This window comes from Pocillopora verrucosa, chromosome 13 (genome assembly GCF_036669915.1).
Source record: "Pocillopora verrucosa isolate sample1 chromosome 13, ASM3666991v2, whole genome shotgun sequence".
Classification (NCBI taxonomy): Eukaryota; Metazoa; Cnidaria; class Anthozoa; order Scleractinia; family Pocilloporidae; genus Pocillopora; species Pocillopora verrucosa.
In genome coordinates this window covers 17,392,631-17,415,382 of record NC_089324.1, presented here as the reverse complement: position 1 = coordinate 17,415,382, position 22,752 = coordinate 17,392,631, and the positions used below count along the sequence as shown (strand labels likewise).

General features: G+C 37.8%; 1 protein-coding gene and 1 pseudogene across 2 annotated transcripts; both read right to left on the bottom strand.

Moving 5' to 3' along the window:
- Positions 1-93: 93 nt before the first annotated feature.
- Positions 94-11,381, bottom strand: LOC131797446 (galactose-3-O-sulfotransferase 2-like; annotated as a pseudogene).
- Positions 11,382-12,671: 1,290 nt separating this feature from the next.
- Positions 12,672-19,496, bottom strand: LOC131797428 (galactose-3-O-sulfotransferase 2-like). 2 transcript variants are annotated; one of them, XM_059115052.2, is made up of 4 exons: positions 19,377-19,496; positions 17,893-17,944; positions 15,430-15,529; positions 12,672-14,397 (listed from the first exon to the last, which is right to left on the bottom strand). In XM_059115052.2, the coding sequence occupies exons 2-4, from the start codon at positions 17,917-17,919 to the stop codon at positions 13,292-13,294; spliced, it is 1,233 nt and encodes a 410-aa protein (XP_058971035.2). In that variant the 5' UTR covers positions 17,920-17,944; positions 19,377-19,496; the 3' UTR covers positions 12,672-13,291. The 2 variants fall into 2 exon arrangements, with proteins under 2 accessions (XP_058971035.2, XP_058971036.2); XM_059115053.2 differs by lacking the exon at positions 19,377-19,496 and adding an exon at positions 18,022-18,116.
- Between the last annotated feature and the right edge of the window lie 3,256 nt (positions 19,497-22,752).

Genomic DNA, 22,752 nt, shown 5'->3' with positions numbered 1-22,752 from the left:
AGCTTCACGGTGTCCACGTGTAAAACACTCTGGGTTGGTAATTGATTCTTTGTTTTGGTTCAGGTTTTGTTGCGACACTCACTAATATCTCACTCCACACTCCAGGATCTTCATTAGTAAAAAAGTTCAAAAGAGCAAAGAAAAAAAAAGCAGTAAAGTGAACAAAGAATTATCCTCTTGTAAATGATACGATGATTATAATGTGTTTTGCAGGCATTGTGCTTGACGGCCGGAATTGAAAACAATAGATCGGTGGCGTGAGTCGAATACAGCGGCGGACATTCTATTTCACTCACCTGATATGAATTTGGTATAGTTACAAAGAAACTCCTTTTTCTTATTGGATACCTCGGTTTATGATAATTGCTCCAGTGGAGGTCATAACGGCCTTGCAGGCAACTTTTATCATAAATCACAGTGGTCAAGAACGCACGCAAAGGCGCTGCTTAAGTTCCTTAGGATTCCCGGTCGACTGACTTACTAAAAAGCCTCCATTTCCTGACCCCTTTTAAAACTCAATTAGCTGGTGGAATCTTGGATGTTGCGATTGGGAACTTTTGCTAAAATGTGTTTACTTTGTGGTGAAACCTGTCATCGACAAACATTTTAAGTGGAAACCCGTAGTTTTGCAATTGGAAAAAAAACTTTGCCACGCGGCCAAAACATCAGAGGATGACGGGGAGATATCTCCAGAACAATCAACTTGCCTACCACCTAATTAAGACTGATTTCCAAATTTTACTTTGCCAATGCACTTTACTTTCATATATATTTGTATAAGCACCTCGTGCTGAGCAAGGCGTTGCATGCCTTCCCGGCAGCACTTGCAAATCTCTTTTTTGATTCAAATGGTAAAAAAACTATATCAAGAAGTCTTAACTCCTTAAAAAACATTTTTTGCAATTTTACTCACTTGCTAACTTTCAATTAGATTAAATGAAATTTAGGTTTTCATGGTACTTTATACCATTGGTTTTACGCATCACAGAATGAAAAGAACAACTTTTTCAAAGACATGTAGTATTAGTAAATGTGAATATTTAGACATCCGACTCACACAAACACTCCTTAAGTGTTCTCGCGTTTTCTAAATATCTACGTTAAGACTATTTCATTTCACCACGAAATATATAACTTGTGTTAATAGTCTCTCACAATTGGTTACTTTATACAGGAAAATATTTATAATCGCTCGCCGCGTCCCAACTAACTTTTTCTTGATCATCCTCATTTGGTGCTGCGCCATGAATACCAACTAATTTTGCCACTCGCTTGTTCCTTAAATATGCCAGATAATTATTTTCAGTTCGTGTCATTCTTTCACATTTTTGTTTTAGATCAGAAGGCAAATCCGATCTTAAAGTCAAACCTTTAGCATACTTGTTGCCATAAATTAACTGCTTAGTTGGCTTGTCTTCAAAACATTTAGTTTTAAGTTCCTGTTTCATTCGACGAAAGTTCGTAAGATCATCGTAAAAGTCTTTTCCTTCCCTTTCGATTCTTTGCCAAAGAGTTTGGTTAAAGTGTTCGTACAGCAACACGTCGGCTTTGTTCCACCGTCTGATATTCTCTTTCGTATCATTTGATATTTCAGCAGCTTTGTCTTTGTCAAGCCGTTCGTTTGTTTTTACAAAAAGTACATCGTCCAATTCCCAGCATAGTACACGCTTCCTAAGAACCACAGATTCGTCAAAATAGTCTGCGATTAAAACCAAATCAAACTCCTTTTCCAGGAATTCAATGTACTCTTTAATGGCTTTGGCATCCTGATAAAACTTGAAATCCAAACCTAGATCAAACATTTGTGGATTTCTGGCTAAAACAGAACTTCCGCTTTTTTCTGAGGATATCAAACCCTGTTATATTCTTTAGAAAGGCTTTCAATGATTCGGATGGATCTGTCCCAAAACCGAACACAGTTCCGATTTGCATGTAGTTAAAAATCGACTCAAACTGTTTGACCGGGTTTCTGACGATTGTCACATATTTGCTGGCGTCTTTTGGAAACAAATGGTTCATGGCTTTCTTATTGAATCTTGTGTGACTGCAAAGAAAGTTTGGCCGAGTTCCATCGAAAGCGAGAGCTTGTCCAATACGGAAACGTGTCGGCCAACCAATAAGAGTTTCCGAGCCAAGAACAAAGGAAAGATTTCGAGAATCGCCATAACGAAAGAAAATGTTCGAAATTGTGCTTGAACCTGCTTTGTGTGTTTTGAAAAAAAGAACTTACAGTTCTGAGGAACAGTTGGTGGCTACCTCTGTCCTTGATTGATCTAGGAAAAAATTGGAAGGAATTTGTCTCGTTAGAAGGTTTGTTAGGTGTAAATATCACTAATTACACTCCAACTGCACCACGTTAATATAAATTACTGTAAGTCCTTGCATTTTTACCTTGTGGAGGAGTTGGCAGTGAAGGAATCAATCGCAACAGAACGGCTTCTGCGATAAGTAACACAACCGAGAGGAAGATGACAAATATCTGTTTACAAAACAAAAAGACACGTACAATCTCATATCTACATGATCAACCACTGTGTATCTAGCTAAAAATCCTTAGCATGAAGCAACTTGGTTTCAACAAAGCAGATTTCAAAAGGAACCGGCTTCAAGAACGCTTGAAAGTGACAAAAAGAGTGTTCCAAAACATACCAAATTGTATAAGGACGTGTTTTAATATGCCACATTTCAGAAGAAGGTGTTTATTGACCCCCCTCCAGCCCATTGTAAAACACCACAATCATTGCTGCCTTTGGGATCCATCACTTCAAAACTTGTTTCTTCATTTACCAGCTTGATAAGACCTGAACGCCCTTAAAATGTACAGGAGTACTCCTTTTCTGCGATCCCATCTTTTTATTGTATATAGTAAAACAATAGTTTATGTTTGCAGGCTTAATATCATTAGTCAACCATGGCCATAACTGGTGGCCAATATGGCTTGCCAGTACATCATTGTTTTACCATGAACAACTATAAATGGAAAAAAAAGGTTTAAACATGGTTGGCCTTAGCAGTGAAACAAACTAGATCATGATAGACTGTGATAGACCATGGTCAACTACAGTCAGTTACTCAATTGAAGCATGACAGTTCATTGTCAACCAAGATTTTAACTAAAACTGACCATGATTAAACATGGCCAAACATTGAATTTCTCTGCATGACAAGTCGGGTATTAACAAACCTATTCAAATGGTCTAAAAACCCTGATCGGTTAAATCAAACTACGCCGTCTAGGGTTAAAAACACTCATCACAACAATTTTATTTTGGCTTATAAATCAACCTGAGCATTCTGTTTCTATGTCACTCCGTGATTACATTGAATCATTCTATGCCATAGTCAGTGCCGTTTGATTTGGCAAATCATGATTAAAACTTCTACAAACATACGACATACCAGTAAAAATTTAATAAGTGTAAGCCCGTTTATTAATTAACCAAGCAGTATACTTAAAAACTAGATGGTTAAAATTAACTTTTACATAAATGACAGACTTGACCCTTGACAATTTCATAATCACTTAACTGAATCACATTCAATACCTTGCTGACGTGTACTTCCCGCTCAAATTTTTTGGATGACTTACATTTTAGCATTGACAACTAAAACTGTTGTCTTAGTTTCCTCCCATGCATCGTTTCGTAAAGATTTCCCAGCAATTCTCAATTAACTCTTTCACATTTTGACTAGGTTGAAACATTGGAATTTTCAGTCTGATACATAGGTTGCCGCAATCTTTTCCTTCAGAGATAGTTTTCACTAAAGGAGATTAATTGAATTTAAAAGGAAACGGTTACTGTAATTTCCGGCCGATTACCCGCGCGGCAGATAACCAGCACCCAACCACAAAACAAAATCGTCGACTCACACAAAGTTCCTCCATTGTTTTTGTTGACATGAGATCCTTCAGCGTGCAATGAATAAATTTTCACATTTCTTGTTTTCGATGTTTTATTGTGAATGATACCACTTGTAAAAATCTGTTCTCAAAAAAAAAATTGATATCTTGAGATCTACTGAGTCGAAGAAATCGCTTGAAACGGGAAATACTCTGTAACTCAAGACAGTGCCAGCTACGAATATTTCACTGCTGCGTCGAATAAAGAACTATTGCATCATTCCTTATCCGGTGCCATGAAATAAACATGTCGGCATCATTTTCCGTATGATTTGCTCAAAAGCCTGCTTTTTCACAATTCAATTATTTAATTTTCAAGTTCATTACCCATGTAAGTGGGAATTATTTTTTTCAACTAAACCAAGAAACAAGCAGTGAAATTGACAAGGTAAGGAAGTAAGAGTATAAACAAGATAAAGCTTTGCTATCGAGTTTTGTAGATACGTTTTTCGATTTGCATCGGCTTTCATCGAGAGCATAGAAGTCACTAATTATAATGAGCAATCTGTGCGAAATAAATGAGTTATTGTAGAGATTGTTTGAAGAGTATCTTTAGTGGATCTTATCGCCTCTGTTAAATCCAACTTAAAGTTTTACAACTATACCGGAAGCATTAAAAATTAGCGTATTGTCCGCACATTCCTATGACCCGCACCAACAACTGTTTGTCTCTGATGTCAAATTTTTTTTCTATCTCATTACGATTGTTCATCCAGAAACCCTTTTTAATTTGTATATTTCTCTTGAAAACTCTCTTGAAAACTCATCCTCAAGTAAATTCAGGGGTTATATAATCAGATTTCCATGAAATAGATGAAGACATCTCATTCACTATTTGCGGCTCTTCGATAATTAATTCAGAACACCTTCCTACTAAGGGAAATATTAATTTTACAAGCTTCCATCATCACTTAAGACATGTTCAATTTTATATAGTGTGTCACCGTTCACAGTTTTGTCAGTAAATTATATAATTTATCCATATTATACAACCTATGTAACTGAGAATTGCCACTCCTGCGACTGGTATAAACAGCTTCAATCAGTTTCTGAAGTGCACTCTCTTCTAATGACTTTTTGAGCAGCATGTCTCCAAAGAAAGTGAAGTCCGATCAAGCAGTATTCAGTTTCTTGGACCTTATGCAGTTGATGCAAGCTTGCCTTGGTTGACACTAGATTATTGCCACAAGAAGAACCCACCTGACACTTCGAGTATACCTAATAAATAACTGCTCAGTATGAACCCATATTTAAATACCATTCTAATGTATAAGTTAGCTTTTGTGCTGAAGGTAGCAGAGCTGAATAACAAAATGCTACATCACAGGCATTTGGTCGACAGCCCAGAATCAAGCATGCAAGATTTAAAATTCAGGAAAACTTGCAGAAAAAAAGGGGCAGCCATTTAAAACCAAGGCATTTTCCTATTTCGGGTGTTTTTACTTGGAGAAAATTAATTCTGAAAATATTTAGGGGGTGTACAAAGTTTTTGGAGGTTGTTCTGTTAAAGAATAGCAGGTGAGCTCACACATTTGTGAAGGAGATTGTAAGAACCCTTTCACGAAAGCTCAGAGTTGAAGTTCAAAGAAGACCATCTCATCTTAAACACAAGGCAAACCACGCATCAAAGTAACAGAATGAAAATCAAACATGCAAATGACACAAAATCTGTTTTCTGCATCAAAGTCTAGCACATGCGCAGTGGTTATTCAGCTCTGCAGCTGAAGGCAGTACTCCCTTAAAGACTTGGTGCATGTTAAAAAGTTGAGTCCACACAATTATATTTCAGATATAGGGTGGTTACCAAGCACTTAACTCTGACCTTTACTCTATGGACAACTAGCAAAACAGTTCCATAAAATTGTAAATTAAGGATACAATAGACCTTCGTGGGTGTCTTTTGCAAAAAATACTTTTAATGTGCTTTTTGAAGTATAACCACCATAAACTATATATCAATGGAAAGGTTATGAAATGCTGACAGGTTATGAAATACACTATTTTTTTTTTGCTTGATCTAATCCTAAAAGAGGAGGTGAAAGAGGTGTGACAATGTTTCTTTGAGCAAATTAACTGCACATCAAATGTGACCACACAAATAAAACTTTTGCACAACCTCAATCCTTAGGGGGTTGGTCTTCAAAATCATGTGGGGATCTTTCAATATTCTTATTGGTTGCATCGCATCAGAGGCCATTGTGGAAGATCCATTTTGGAAAAAAGGAAGTCCCCCTTATTGTGTTTTCAGTTGGTAACTTGGGAGTCTTCAGACCAAATTTCAAGGCAATCCATTAATTTTACATGCCAAACTAAAATGTTCAGATATAGCACATTCACCTAAAAAGGAAGTAGGTTTTTTTTTTGCTTCCAAAGTTTTCCTAACAATTCACACCTTTGGGTGACCACATGTCAAGTTATGTGAACACTCTGTAAAGACTCAAAATGCTGACTGCCAATAGAAACACAGAAGCATCTTGCCGAGTCTTAGGAGACTCTCAGCAAACTCGTATTTTTGGGGTAACTAACTAACAGTTCCCTGTGACAGACCTTTAGTTCAATTCTGCTGAACTACAATTTTGATTTCAACTCATTTCTTTTTTAAACTTAGAAGCGGCTTAAGCATGCTGCGGCAAAACTGGCTGCTGATTGAGTGTGAGCAACAAAGATTCCCTAAACCATGAGCCTTTATCCAATTTGACAAGATTCTCTAGCCATTCAGCATCAATTTTCTTTCCTTCTTGTGCTGACAGACAGGTTTCTGTTTTACTTTCACTGCTGGATTCTCCACATTTTTAATCTTATTTACTTAAGAAATTAAAATACATATCCAACAATTTCTACCGGCAAAATACCAAAGCTAACCAAGGCGGGAGGGAAACAAACGTTAAAATAAATTATTCAATAACAAGTTTGACTGAACAGAGGAAATGACTAAGCCAATTAGTTAATACATATTACAACTGGAATAAAATTACACGCAAAAAAAGAAAACAAAAACCAAAACAAATGAAACTAAAAAGATTTATGATAATAATTATTTTTACGAATAAGAGATAATAGACGCACTTTATTTTTGTAAAGTTTATATCTTTCCCAATCAGTGGAGGAAAAAAAACTCATCTTTTGTTTTAATTGCTTTTTTAATTCCCTTAGTAATCCATGGTTTTTCCAGCTGTTTACTTTCATGCTTTGACATTAACTTTGAAATGGTGCATGTATTTATCAGTTTATTTAGCTTGTTATTAAAGGTGGGAAATAACTTAGAGGGTTCCTTAGCATTTCTGAGAGAATTTTGAAAAGTCACAAATTGCCATTTTTCCAGGTTTGGTGGTTTCAATAGTTGATTTAAGAACACGAAAGTGAGAAAATGATCGGTGAGAACTGAAACAATATTTCCACTAACAGTATAATCTTCGAATTTGTTTAAGAAAAAGGGTATTATCAATAAGCATGGCAGAGTTATTAAAAACCCTTGTCGCTTTGTCAATTGTACCGTAATTTCCGGCCGTTTACCCGCAGGTAATCTGTTGATTTTGCATTGAATGCGCGCCACTGCAGGTAATAGGGAGGTGTGAGTTATGTGACAATTTTAAAATCTACTGGTAGTTGAATTGAAAAAAATTATCACCAACATGCATTTCCACCTCTCAAATGAATTTTATTGTATTAAGAGTGCTGCAAAGCGGCACTAAAACATGATGCCGACTCAAGTTTATTTCACACATAATTAGTTGCACGACAAACAAATTGCTATCGGCACGTGTGAAAACAAAACCTCGATGGTGACGAAAATAATCCAAAGATAGATAGGTAGGTAAAATGCCATAGCTTTGTAAGCAATTTAAATAATTGTTGAGCATAATTACAAGTCTTCGACTTAAAAATATTTAAGTTGACGTCACCTAAGAAGTAGATTGATTTACTACTGGCACTGTATCGATCAATAGTTTCTTCAGAATATTCTAAAAGGTGGTCAACAGAATTATGCTGTCTGTAGACAACTCCACAAATAATATTGCTTTTCTTAGTGAATTCCATTTCATGCCAAAGTGTTTGAATTAGAGGTTTTTTTGATGACTTTGTATCATACATTGTTGTCTTAGTACATTCCTACACCTCCAGCAAAAAGAGGTGTAGGATCATATTCAAAATTGTAATTTGATATGGTTGCATTAAAGTCAACATTCTCGTCATTAATTCTTGCTTCTGTCACTGCTAAAAGACTAAAATGAAAATTTTGTTTGTTTAAAATATGGGTTTGAAGGTTGACCAAGTTTTTTCTTAGACTTCATATATTAGTGTGAAATAAAGAGAAGCAAGATTTGAACGACTTATTCCTACTCATAGACTGTGTAAAGGTAAACAGAGAATAATATAATATTTACAATGGATGGTTCCAATTGAAGTGTTACAATCTGGATCAATACCTGAATTTACATTAAGACTAAATAAGTCAATGTCATGAAAGCCTTTGAGTCTATTGTGATACTTTTTGTTGACAGATGAGATTGCAATGTATTGTTAAACTAGCGATGAGCACAACAGATGTCTACACCATTTTATGGTAATTCATGAAACAATAACTGCACTGGCTTAGCAATGTTCACAGAAACCATTTCAACCAAATATATTAGAAAGGAATAAAAGAACTTATCTTTGTGACAAGTTAAGTATTGCATTCCTACTGTGCCATATATACTATGTAGTACACTAAGGTTCTTCACCCTGATAGGCCGGTTGTTTCCAGTTTTCCAGAGGTAGATGGCTTGGTTCTTTGCCCAGTGATAAGCATAGCTTTACCTGTTCTTTAAGTTTTTGGCTTCAAATAATAGCTCCTGAGCTTTTGGGGTTAGGTGATCCAAGATAAGAGCATTTGAAAGATCACTATTATTAATACTGGTGGCTGTTGGGCTTGCTTGAGTAATTTCCCGTCGACATGACATGACATCTTCTCGAGCGATTCGTTGCACAAATTTGAAAATTATAGGGTTTTGGGCTATTCAAAGATGAATTTCAGCTGGGCACTCTGTGTGTAGTATCAGTGTCATTAAGTGTAACATTAACACCCATAGCATTAAAAAGTCCAATACAGAATTTAGCCATTTGAAGAGCAGGTCTCTGCTTAAGTGGATCAATCTCTGAGACTCCCAATAGCTTAACTTTGAAGTTCTAACTAATAGTATATTGTACCAAATCCGGTCAGTGTAAAACACAGACTGCAGACTGGCGATAAATTACAGATGAAGACTGCAGACCAGGGGTAAAATGCAGACTCCGTTCTTAGGTTGAAATTTACGGATATTCCTAGTTTCTATAAATGATTAAACTTAAAAGGAACTTGAGACTTCTACTCGCTCTTAATTTGTTTCAATTTAAGGAAGACTACGCCATTTTTCCAGTGAATAAAAACACATCACAGCAAAACTAAATTTCTTAAGCATCCCTAATGTCAGCCAACAAGAAGCCCAACGTAGGTTAAGTTGACCATGATACCCACAGATTTACCTCAGGTTAATACTAAAGTGAAACACCGAGCGGAACAAGAAAGGCAAACGCCTGAGGATATTCTTTGCAGGGTTTTCAATCATAATAGTTTATCTCACACCCGCAAATTCGCACTAAATTTAAAGAATTAGCACGCCTAGCTTTGCAATGCAGACAAAGGTACGAGAAACAGGGTTTTAATGTCCAAGTAATCAAAATTGCCGATGCGTGATGAAAGTCTATCACTGCTACTTTGAAGGCTGAGTGAAGTATGCACGAGCTGCATGTCTGTTTAAGCTACCTAATTTTGCTCAGCAGAACTGTTTATTCCTTAACAAGGGAAATGTATTTAGCTGGCTGTGAACTGCATATTCAAACACTTCTAATTATGATGCGAATTTTCAACCGAAGTGTTTATGTAAATAATCGCTGTTTCGTCTTCCTAGAGAATCATTCATGTAGGTCAGTACTCCACTGGTGTAAGGTAGCAAGGCTGAACAGACTGCATCAGCTCCTTAGGTGTATAGATCATGTATAGTATGGCAGTGAAAGTTTACTTAATAAAAGTCTAGTTATAAGAATTCTCAACAAGGTTTCTGCTTCTTCTCTCATGAATTCCTTGCATAATATTTTCAATTAAACACTCTTTCCAGGATAACTATAATACATCATTGCCTGATGAAAAGAATTATTGTTCTTGAGGAAAGAATTCCCGACCTAGTGACAAGAGTTTCTGAAATAGAGATTCGTCACAAGATATCCAGATGGAAAGCATTCTTACCAGAATTCTCTACAAGATTTTAGTTTCGTCGCGAGCAGCTTGATTCTTCTTGAATGGATCACAATCAAATTATTCTTGTGATAAGAATTTTGGATCTTAGTAAACGAAAATTGCGAATGGGGGAATTTTCCCTGTTGTTTTACATCAACTCTGCCTTCTACACCGATTTAAGTAAGAGATAAAAAGTCAGTAAAAAACATTCGATCTCGTGACAAGTTCACAAAACCTATGTCAAAGATGGGTTGAATCTTTGATGGGTTGGATAAATGAAGGTTCTAACCAACACATTTATCTAAATACCCTGCAGACGGGCGCGGTCCTAGATGAACTTAAACGCCATGCAGCCATAAATTTAATTTTCACGGAAAGGTTCTTTCAAAATTCCTGAAATCATCAGTTGTTTGATGGGAATTTGAGGCGATTCCGAAATTAATGTAGCTTTCGGACTTTGATCCAAACTTGCGCCTTCTTCGAACGGATAATTTCGAACTGAAGATGTCTAAGTACTAATGCACAGGTTTAGAGAGTTCGTCCATCAACAAACCAAAACAATTTTAGATTCGCATGACATTTGTTACCAGCCGGTTATTGCTCTCATTATGTTTAAATGTGGTCTTTTGTGGGAATTCGAGGAATAACGGCCTGGTTACCAGCATTCATTCTGAATTATCGATCACAACATCCACCGACTAATGGTAGACACAAGCTGATAACTCTTCTTCTGAAGTATCAAATCAATAGCTTGCCATTTTTAAGCTCACACGATTATTCTCAATAGATTTGCACGATTATTTTTTGGGAAATTCAGTACTTATTTCTAACATTACATGAGCCACAATTAACACAATTTTCGAAGTGTTAAGAACATCGCAATTTTCGCATACGCACAAGTTCGGATATATCAACTAGAAAACCGATATCATTTCTGGGATCGCTTAAAATTTTCAACCGATACTTTCAAGAGATTTGAAAGAACCTTTTCTGGGCATCAAGTCCAATCAAGAACGTTCATGGCTACCTTGCATTGTCTATTTTGAGCTAAAATTTGCAAAAAACTTACCATCCATCTTCGCTTTCTCGGAATCATTCTGCCAGAAGTATCAGGGATTGCAGAAAGCCCCATTAAAAAGGTTCTTTCACCTGGTATAAATCTGAAGCTCTGTTAATTCCCAGAAAGAAAATACCCAAGCGCCTTGCACGCTGCACGTACATGTTCGTGACTCGACAACCACCGGTAACAAGCAGTGGAAAAGCCGCAAGAAATGAACTGGGTAGAATTACAGTATTTGCGTTACTTCGCTCTGTGATTGGTCAACATAAAACGCCTTCCCTTTTTCTAATGCATGAAAAAGGGGAACTGAACATGTCATGGAAGCCCATTTGAGCCCACACTTTAATAGTGACAGTATGAATATCAATGACATGTTGAAAATAAAAAGCAACTTTTAAGATTAAAGTTACACACATTTTGGCTGGGGATTAGGAGTGGGATTAGGTCTCCAGGGATAGGGTTAGGGTGAAATGCCTTTATAATATAACATAAGCAACATTTAAGGCTAATTTGGGACATTTTTTAACACGAATACCGATTCTTATTGTAATTTTGACTCACAAATGAAAAACTTACTAAACACCTCCGTGTTTCTGATAACATTCCACCAGATGCCTCAGAGAACTGAGAGAGACCTAGAAATAAGTTATTGATGAAGATATGTAAAATGGTTTCCGTGTTTACATAACCTGATGTAAACACTTGGGAGGTTGGGAGAACACGAGATAAGCGTAGGAAACCACGACGCGAAGCGGAGTGGTTTCCAGCTTATCGAGTGTTCTCCCAACCTCCCAAGAGTTTACATCAGGCTATTTAAACACGGAAACCATTTTACATTTCTTTTATAAAATAACTAATGAAAAAGGAACGAAAACCGTGTTTACATACGCTCATGTAAAATGGTTTTATGGCCAATCAGAGCGCGCGTACTATTTGAATTATTTTATAATAACAGTTTTAAAACTGAAGGCAAATCCTCGACCCTGGCCAGCGGTTTTCTCCACATGTTACCGATCAGCCCATGAACATTTTAAAGAAAAACAAAGATTAAGTTAAAGAAAAACTCGTTGAAATATTGGGCTCAAAGATTGAGAGTCTACCAAGTGATCTGGAGTATTTTAAGATAGTTTATCCAAGGAAATATATGAAAATTATGCTCGAGGGCCGGAGTTTATGGTTGCAAACCAACCCCTTTTCCTTGTTGGATACCTCGATTTATGATGATTATTCCAATTGAGGCCATAACGGCCTTGCAGGCAGCTTTACGCACAAAACCACGGAGGTCAAGAACGCACGCAAAAGCGCTGCTTAAGTTTCATGGAATTCCCGGTCGACTGACTCTTTGAAAAGCCTCCATTTCCTAACCCCTTTTAAAGATCAACTAGAATAAAGTCATCTCTAAAAGCCGGCGGAATCTTGGATGTTGCGATTGATAAATTTTTGTTTACTTCGTAACGAAAACCTGTCATCGACAAACATTTCAAGTGGAACCCGTAGTTTTTTAATTGGAAAAGGAATAAACTTTGCCACACGGCAAAAACATCAGGGGATGACGGACAGATATCTCCAGAACAATCAATTCCCCTACCAACTAATTACGTCTACGTTCTAAATTTTACTCTGTCAATGCACTTCACTTCCATATATATTTGTACATGCATTCGTAAGCACCTTGTGCCGGACAAGGCGTAGCATGCAAATTTCCATACATGTCTTTTTAATTCAAATTGAAAAAATTATATCTAGTAGTCCTGCCTCCTTAGGTTTTCATGGTACTTTATGCCACTGGTTTTACGCATCACGGAAAGAAAATAAAATTTTTTCAAGGAGTCCTCCCTCTAAACAAGATATTTTGTACAATTTGCAATTTTGTTATGCATAATTGCACGTGTCTGTTAGGATGAATGATGTAGGTCATGTACTATTAGTAAATGTGAATATTTAGACATCGGACTCACACAAATAATCCTTATGTGTTCTCGCGTTTTTTAAATATCCCTAGAGACAATTTAATTTCACTGCAAAATATGCGAAATATATAACTTGCGTTGAAAGTCTCTTGTAATTGGCTACTTCATACAGGAAAATATTTATAATCGCTCGCCGCGTCCCAACTAACTTTTTCTTGATCATCCTCATTTGGTGCTGCGCGATGAATACCTACTAATTTTGCCACTCGCTTGTTCCTTAAATATGCCAGATAATTATTTTCAGTTCGTGTCATTCTTTCACATTTTTGTTTTAGATCAGAAGACAAATCTGATCTTAGAGTCAAACCTTTAGCATACTTGTTGCCATACATTAACTGCTTAGTTGGCTTGTCTTCAAAACATTTAGTTTTAAGTTCCTGTTTCATTCGACGAAAGTTCGTAAGATCATCGTAAAAGTCTTTTCCTTCCCTTTCGATTCTTTGCCAAAGAGTTTGGTTAAAGTGTTCGAACAGCAACACGTCAGCTTTGTTCCACCGTTTTATGTTCTCTTCCGTATCATTTGATATTTCAGCAGCTTTGTCCTTGTCAAGCCGTTCGTTTGTTTTTACAAAAAGTATATCGTCCAATTCCCAGCATAGTAATCGCTTCATAAGAACCACAGATTCGTCAAAATAGTCTGCGATTAAAACCAAATCAAACTCCTTTTCCAGGAATTCAATGTACTCTTTAATGGCTTTGGCATCCTGATAAAACTTGAAATCCAAACCCAGATCAAACATTTGTGGATTTCTGGCTAAAACAGAACTTCCGCTTTTTCTGAGGATATTAAATCCTATTCCATTCTTTAGAAAGGCTTTCAATGATTCGGATGGATCTGTCCCAAAACCGAACACAGTTCCGATTTGCATGTAGTTAAAAATCGACTCAAACTGTTTGACCGGGTTTCTGACGATTGTCACATATTTGCTGGCGTCTTTTGGAAACAAATGGTTCATGGCTTTCTTATTGAATCTTGTGTGACTGCAAAGAAAGTTTGGCCGAGTTCCATCGAAAGCGAGAGCTTGTCCAATACGGAAACGCGTCGGCCATCCAATAAGAGTGTCCGAGCCAAGAACAAAGGAAAGATCTCGAGAATCGCCATAACGAAAGAAAATGTTCGAAATTGTGCTTGAACCTGCTTTGTGTGTTTTGAGAAAAAGAACGTATTTTTCTGAAGAACAGTTGGTGGCAGCTTCTGTCCTTGATTGTTCTGGAAAAAAAATTTAAAAATTTGTCTTGTTAGAAGTTTTGCTAGGTTAAGTATCACTTATTACTGTATTATCCAACTGAACTTCGTAGAGTGCAAATAACGCGCGAATCAAATACAAATATTTTCCCACTTTTCATGACATGCGCATGAAATAAAGCAGGTTGATAATAGATAATTTTGTTTGTATTTATTTTCTTTGCTTGAATTTTGACTTGCCCTGCGGGCAATAAGACACAACTCAAGAAAATACTCAGCGATACTACACACCAAAACTTCTAATAAATATATCTGTATTTATCTTGGTATTATGTTGTATCTTACGAGCTTAGAATTTAGTTCAACTAGGAACTTACATAAATGGCCAGTCGTCATTTAGCACTGGGGAGGGAGGGGGGGGGCGGGGAACGGGGAACGGGGAAAGGGGGAAGGGGAAAGGGGGAAAGAGGGGTAGGGAAAGGGGGAGGGGAAAGGGGAAGGGGGAAGGGGAAAGGGGGAAGGGGGAAGGGGAAAGGGGGAAGGGGGAAGGGGGAAGGGGGAAGGGGGGAAGGGGAAGGGAGAAGGGAGGAAGGGGAAGGGGAAGGGTGGAGGTTGGAAGATTTTGATTGAGTCAAGATAAAATTTAACTGATCCTCCCTGCCTTTCTCGGCAGCAGTCAATTTACCATAGTACCCCAATTTAACCACTGATGACAACGACTGACCCTCTGGAAGGGACACCAGTCCATTTAAGGTGAGAGAAGATGTATGGTCAAGGTAAGACCAAATTTCAAAACAGAGTTACCCTGGTAGGAATCAAGTGTGAGCCTTCTGATCTTGTGTCTTACATGCTAACCTTTCAACATCTTCTGACCTTAACCCCTCAACTCCCAGAAGTGATTAACAAGTCACTTCTCCCTATAATATCCATATATTATCCAGCAAGCAGGTCATCACAACATCATCATAATAAAAAAAATATTTTAGACATTTGGGTTTATCAATAAAAATTCAAGTAACAATTTGTGTATGGCTCTTTGAGTCCTTGCATTCTTACCTTGTACTTGTATTGGTACAAGCGTTGGCAGTGAAGGAATTAATTGCAACTGAATTGCTGTTGCAATTAGTAACACAACTGAGAGGATGATGATAACAATCTGTTTACAAAACAAAAAGACAAACATACCATCTCATATCTTAATGATCAACCACTGTGTATTTGGCTAAAAATCCTTAGCACAAAGGAACTAGGTTTTTCCCTCCTGGATGGGATACCAGTCCATTGCAAGGTCCCCCACCCCCCCAGCATTTCTTCAGGTGGTACCCAGCTATAGCTATACTCAGTACCTACTTCTCCTGTAGGAGTTGATACAATACAAATAATGTGACATTCTTATTATAATAACAACTTCTTATTAACTGAGCGCAAGGGCCACACAAGGGGATTATTGGCCTGAGGTCATAACAGTGCAGGCCAAGTGTAGTGAGGTCCATAAGAATACCACAGAGGGCCAACACCAGTATTTCTTAGTAAAGCTTACACAAGCAAGGTTAGTAGGTGGCTGAATACATAGAACATGGACTAAACTTGTTTATTTTCAAATTACCAGCTTTTGAGGACAAAAAACAAACTGCTTAAGACCATTTCAGTGGAATGGGGCCAAAATTGTCTTCAGATGCCCCACCCAGGTCCTGGATTTGATGGTCAATCTTTTAAGTCTTTTTTTTTATTAAAAAAAAACGCTATGTTAGCATATCAAGTGGTATGTTGCTCACACCAATCGGATAGCCGCATTAGAGTTTGTAGCTCACACCAATCAGAGAGCCACATCAGGGTTTATATTTCGCACCAATCAGATCACAGCACTGCAGCATGTTTGCACCAATCAGAGAGTCAGGGTGTTGTTCCTCACGTCGTGTCAAGGAATTAGGGTGTTGCAAAGTGTTGCAATGGAACCAGCCCAACATTGATTCACACTAGAACATCAACAAAAAATCATGAGGTCATCTATCCTATGAACTAATTCATTTCCTTCATGTAGACCTACTCACTATAATCTGCCAGGATTACAAAAGTTGGCAGGGAATTTTTCTACCATTTAAAAGTAACATTGCATTTTGAGTACCACTTCTTCACTCACAACACTTGTGTAGCATGCCTATGTTTTTGTAGAAGGCAAAACCAGTGACCATGACTTTCTACTCAGTGACTCCCTGGACACACCTCATTGAAATGCAAATATCCTCCAATTAATGGATTACGTTTCTAAATGCAGCTCCGATCAGGTGTCTGAAAATTATGTTGTCAAGGTTATTGGTCAACAAAAATATATAGAATAAGACCATATATGATCATAGCTCTCATATTCCTTTGAAAGGTTGGCAAAGAGAAGAGAGTTTTCAGAAGAATCCTCCCTGAGAAGCTGGATGTATGCCTCAGTGAGTTCATTATACCACTAGAACAAAAAATGGTGAACAATATAAGCCATCTTCTCTCAGAGGAATCCTCTCAAGTGTGGATCATTATCTCATAAGACCTGAATGCATGCAAAAGCTATTTATTGATCCCAAATTTAAAGTGAAATGGTTTGGTGTTTCATTAATCCTTTCATAATAAATAGGACAAAAAATGGCTGCTTGAAGACTCTAAATTTATCTTCAATTCTTGCAAAATACTTTACGACTGGGGCATAGCAAAAGCGTGAAACCTTTTTTAACACAAGGATAGAAATTTTGCATCCTCAAGGGGATATAAAATTCTCTTTGTTATATGGAAATAGTCCTGTTTCTAAGGTATAATAATTTCATTGACCACAGCAGATGTACTATGCGCAGATATGTTGTCACCATTTGGTATATTAACCAGTATTTGTTGAGTCAATGTCTTAGTCAGTGAAGATTATGTGGATAATTTTTCCTTCATTCAGGGTTAAATGCCATTTTTCTGTTAGTGAGAGTAGTAAAAGTTCTAGTGAACCTCCATTCCTGAAGTCATTGGGCAAGTGGTTATCTCAAGGTCTACAATATAACAATGCAATGGCAGCTGTCAATTCATTTTGTCAGTGGTTATTAGTGATGTTGTGTTGCAGAAAAGAACAAGGTGTTAAAAAACGTACAAAAAACTTTAATCACAAGATACACAACTACTAACTTAGCCTATCCTAAATAACATGGACAACTAAATATATTTTTATTGCTAGTTACATAGCATTACCTAAGGAAAGGTGATCACACTAAATTCTTCGCAAGTTAACATTCGGGTCCTATTTGCAATCAACACCACAAGCGAGAGGCAATTGAGACTTTACATACACAGAGCAACAAAACAACGAGATTTGTGATAATTATAATTCCCATCAACATCGTGGCGGTTTTAAATTTTTACGAATGGTTTTTCTTCAGTTACGAACCTTCTCCTCTAGAGGTGATTGCTCACTCGTGAGACATAACATGCGAAGATAAAATCAGTATCACGCCAGGCTACGCAATATATTATCCATGTAAATATTCTAGAACTCACCAGAAATGGCTTTATTTCCTTGACCATTTGGAGGTAACATCAACGTAAACAACTGAAAAAAATCAGAAAATCAGTCCCTTCTCATTGGTATGATAAGGAAACTAAAACCTGAAATAAAAGAAGAATTACCAAACGAAACACAAAACACCAAGTACTCAACGGCAACGACTCACTCAGCCCAGCTTAATCATGGCCGTGTTATGACCAGCTTGCTCAAGATGGCCACGATCATCATGGGATGTTGTCATAGAATTTGTACTCTGCGCAATTGCGGAATAATTTACCAGACAAACCTGGCCAACTCATTGTGAAACTAACACATAATCCACATGGGAGTTAATTAGAAGTTATAAAGGTTTGTTTGGTTTTATTAGGGCGACATGTGGCTTACTTAAATCCCCAACCGGTAAATGGAAATAAAAGCAATAAAAATGCGGAGAGAGCAAACGAAATAACATTCTTTAAGAAATGCACACTTGATGCACGTCATGTCTCGAGAACTTTGCGATGGTTAGAAAATCTTGAATAGAGAAACCTGTATCTTACGGGACAAACAAAAAAAGGAGGAGAAGATCATTCTGGTGAAACAAATATTTTAGAGGAAAATAATATCTTCTATCCACAATTTTGGTCAGGGAGAAACAGTTAGTTTTCAATGAGAACCCTATGGAAGCAACAAAATGGCGGCCGAGTGCGAGAAATGCTAAGATTCTATTTTTTTCCTTTCTTTTCCTTGTTTCTATTTTCAGTTAAGACAGTTCGTTGTTGAAATGGGACTTCTGCCTTGAGTGTTGTAATTAAAAGAGGTCGGTCTCGTAGATGCCGAAGAATGTTTACTTCTTTAATAGCAAACGGCTGTGAAAAAATACAAGTCTTGAGTTTAAAAATGGGCGTTCTTGTAGCCCTGGTGCATCATTTTGACAGAGAGAAAAAAACAAGCTAGAAAAGTTAAGATTGGCTCGAAATTGACCTGCGACTTGAACTTGACTCGGGTTTCGAACTTAACTCGTGAAACGAATAATAGCCTAAATTGTAACGCACGCAATCATGAAAACTTTGTGTTTTTCAGTCGTAGCTTTTCTCCACCAACAAATCCTGCATTTTCACATCACACCCATCAACAGTAAATGTTATGAGATTCGATGCAAATGATTTCACCCTTTTACACCTTTATAATTTAGAGTAAAACATTTTTAAATATCTAAGTTTGACTTAGAAAAGTAAACACAATAGACATGAAAACTTGGTATGGAAAAATTAATGTGGCATTCCACTGTTTTAACCCAAATAGATGTCATCACCGAAAAGGGGGAAAAAGGAAAAACGCGTAACAAGGAAGCAGTTTCCTCGCTCACAGAGCACTTGGAAGATGGCTAATTAGAACAATCATGTCGGCCAAAAGCCCGACGAATGTTGTGTTAAATGGCGTGTGACCGCGTGGGACGCCAAGCGGAACAAAGAGATTCATATTCGATATTGCTTACCCGTAAGAAGCTTTGTGTGGTGAGACGTAGAAACTACTTTTCCTCGTGAAACAACCTCGGCGAAATCGCGTCCCTCTGACAAATTTGTATCGTCCTGTTTGGACGGTGCACGACCCCTATTCAGCGGTGAGCAGAGTGAGTGACTGATTGATGTTTGGTTGTCAGGGAAACGACCGCATGGGAAGCTTATGAGGATTTATTTGAGCCCCTGTGTTTACCATTGGGCATTTAAAAATTGCCAAATTGTTATCGTAAGTCGTGAAAAAATCAATCGGAAAAATTTTCCCATCTTCAATATGTTATTTAAGTCAACCGTTAGCCGTAAAGTGTCGAAAATTTTAACCGTTAGCCGTAAAAGCCATCATGCCGTTGAGACTCGCCTGCTAACGAGGTGTATCCCTACTATTGGTTAATATGACGATTGACATTCCCTGAAATAGGAAAGATTCAATTTTTCAAACTGGACAAGGAAAAAAAATTAATGACGAGTACGGAAAAGCATATTTTACAAAAATACTAGACCCTGTGAGCAGGGTAACTGGGATACCTGGATGGTAATGGATCCTTGGAATCAAGTGTAGTGATACTACGGGTGTCGGACTAGTATACTGAAATAGTGAGCTCAAGTCTGGCCAAGGGCATACACCTATTTCAAAACATAGGCATGCCATGCAAGCAAGAGTTATTTTTTGTAGGGTGGGTGGATTACTTGAAACATTGAAAGTGATGTCTACATTCTTACAAAAGGAAAGAAGATTATTATCGCGGAAAAGAACAAAAATGTCGAATTAACTCACACACAGGTATTTTGTGGTAGATTGTGTGTGTTGAGCGAATAAATGTAACCAAAAATAAACTGTATTAGTGCCACGGATACCAGTTAGTACAAAATGCAGACAGCAGACTGCAGAGTGGGTACAAAATGCAGACTGAGAATCTGAAGAGTTTTTACGTCTGGTATATAATAACATGTCATCTTACAGCTTACCGAGCGTCACGCAATCGCTTTTCCGCGATCAGCTTTCACGATTATTTGCACTATTGTGGAATATTCCTGGCCCATTTCTTGATGAAAATCGACCGTAATATAATTTCAAGCCTTCAATATAGTCTTCTTACTTTGCGCGCGAGTTGGTTGGTGTGATGTCTGTACAGATTTTACCAACGTAATAAAAGTAGATGACGTGAATAACAGTGATGGTGAAGCACGCTTAAAACGGCAGAAATCGCCAGAAACTACAACGGATACACAGGGTATGAGTTAGCTTTATTGATTTTACGAGAAAAATGTTTATATTAAGAAATATTTATCGTTGTAAATCGACCATACTTCGTTCCCCATACTATTCCTTATAACGTGTTCAAATTTTAAACGGTTCCTCTCGTAGCTTAACACCGAGTCACACAGCGCGTGACGCGTTCATGAATTAATCGTTGGCTTTTTCTCGAGACGTGAGCTTGGGCCGCCTGTGACAAGACAATTGCGTAAACATTACTTGATATAATAAAATCATACACGAAAAACACAGGATTTTGGATCATGCATTTATTAAAAAGAGTATCCATACAATATTACAATAAAAAAAACGTAAGATTCACCTTTCTGATCGTGAAATTAACACCATTCGTACTGTTATCGTAGCTACGTTCCCTGGCATCAGGGGAATCCATATGGCGTCTATCTTCACAAGCAGTTTGCATCCATCAGAGTTTTGTTCTTCAGTCTCACGGTAGTAGTGTTGTTCAATAGATTGCGTGGAGTATATGCAGTTTGGTTTCAGATTTCAGATTTTGCTTTTTACAACAAGTGTACGTTTTTCAACTAAGGCCTGTTCCAAACGTCGTGCTACTGCCGTGCCGAACTCAGATGAAATAGTAATTTCGATTTAAGCACGGCAGTAGCACGCCGTTTGAAACCATTAAGCGCGGCACGGCTGAATTAGGTTCGGCACGACTACTTAGCGCGGCAGGCCTTGCCGTGCCGCACGGCAGTAGCACGACTTGATTTCAAACGTTGTGCTACTGTCGCGCCGAACTCAATTCATAAATTAATTTAACGTATTTTGCATTATTTGCATACTATTACGCATGCGCACTAATAAAAAAAGACAAATGGCGTCGTGGCGCAAAAATCTACCCGTTTTGCCCAAAAGCTTGAGAGAAGAGGAATCCGACGGTGACAATAGCTCCGCCGACGTTTCCCGAACTTTTTTAAAAAGATGTTCACCTGCATCATTCGACAGCTATTCTCCAGATAACGACAAAGAGACTGATTCAAACGAATCCGACACAGGAGTCAGTGAACAGAGTGAGGTGTGCAGCTCGAGGAAAAAGAAGCGAAAGGGACGGAGAAGCGTATGGGAAGAGCGACATGTCAATGATTTAGTAGATGTGATATGTAGTAGCGAGTACTATAAGAAGAAGTTGATTTTTACGAACACGAAAAATTCGAAGAACGCAGAAATATATGCTAATGTGCTCAAAGATTTGGGCCAGAGATATGAAGATGGTAGTTTCCCGTTTAGCGTAGATCAGCTCAGGAACAAGTTTAAGAAATGCATATCTGAGTGCAAAAAAATTGCATCGACTGTCAAGACCTCGACGGGCGTAAAAAGGGTTCAAGATGAAAAGCAGCTGGGAGCCTGGTTTAATCAACTATTTCCACTGGTCCAAACAAGGGATTCACGTAATCCTGACATGGCAGTAGAGTCTTCTTCATCACTGCAGTTGTCGGACAGGGAGCCAGTGAAAAGAGCATCAGATAACAGAACCCCCACTGATGAGCAATCAAGTGACGGTCTTGACCAAGGTGACGACTCTGACAAGAAACAATTTGTGCCTATAAGGAAGGGTAGAAGAAAGAAAGTCAAATCTCAGAACTCTTCTAGCGCTTTGTCCACTGCTGTGGAGCTTTTTGAAAAAGTGGTTAATAATGACCCAACAACACAGCTGATGCATTTTTTCAAAGAGGAAAATCAGCGAGCTCGTGAGCATGAATTAAAGTTAATGGAACTCTTCATGTCACAAAGACAGCCCGCAGTTAGTTATTCTGCAGGTTCATCCTCTATCATTTTCCCAGGAAGAAGCCCCAGCCCATTTGTAGGATCAAGTCATTGTGCAGGTTCATCCTCTATGATTTCCCCAGAAAGAAGCCCCAGTTCATTTGCATACACAGCTCAAGATTTACTCTACAAGGAACCTCGACAGTGCCAGTTCTCAGAGAGTGAAGGGAAAAGGTATCACCAGTTGTAGATTAACGTGGAACAGAGTGGACATTAATGTTGATATTTCTTGTATATTTCCTGACTTTATCCATGATCCGATCAATGTGAGGGATGATTAATGTTTGTACTCCATTTAACTAGTACCACAGTTC

Bases quoted from the DNA above. Each gene is read 5' to 3' on its own strand.
- LOC131797428 (XM_059115052.2), bottom strand. From the start codon at position 17,919: ATGGTCAAGGAAATAAAGCCATTTCTG. The intron at 15,530-17,892 runs GTGAGTTCTAGA...TTTTGTAAACAG, and splicing joins AGGAAATAAAGCCATTTCTG to ATTGTTATCATCATCCTCTC. The intron at 14,398-15,429 runs GTAAGAATGCAA...TTTTTTTTCCAG, and splicing joins TGTACCAATACAAGTACAAG to AACAATCAAGGACAGAAGCT.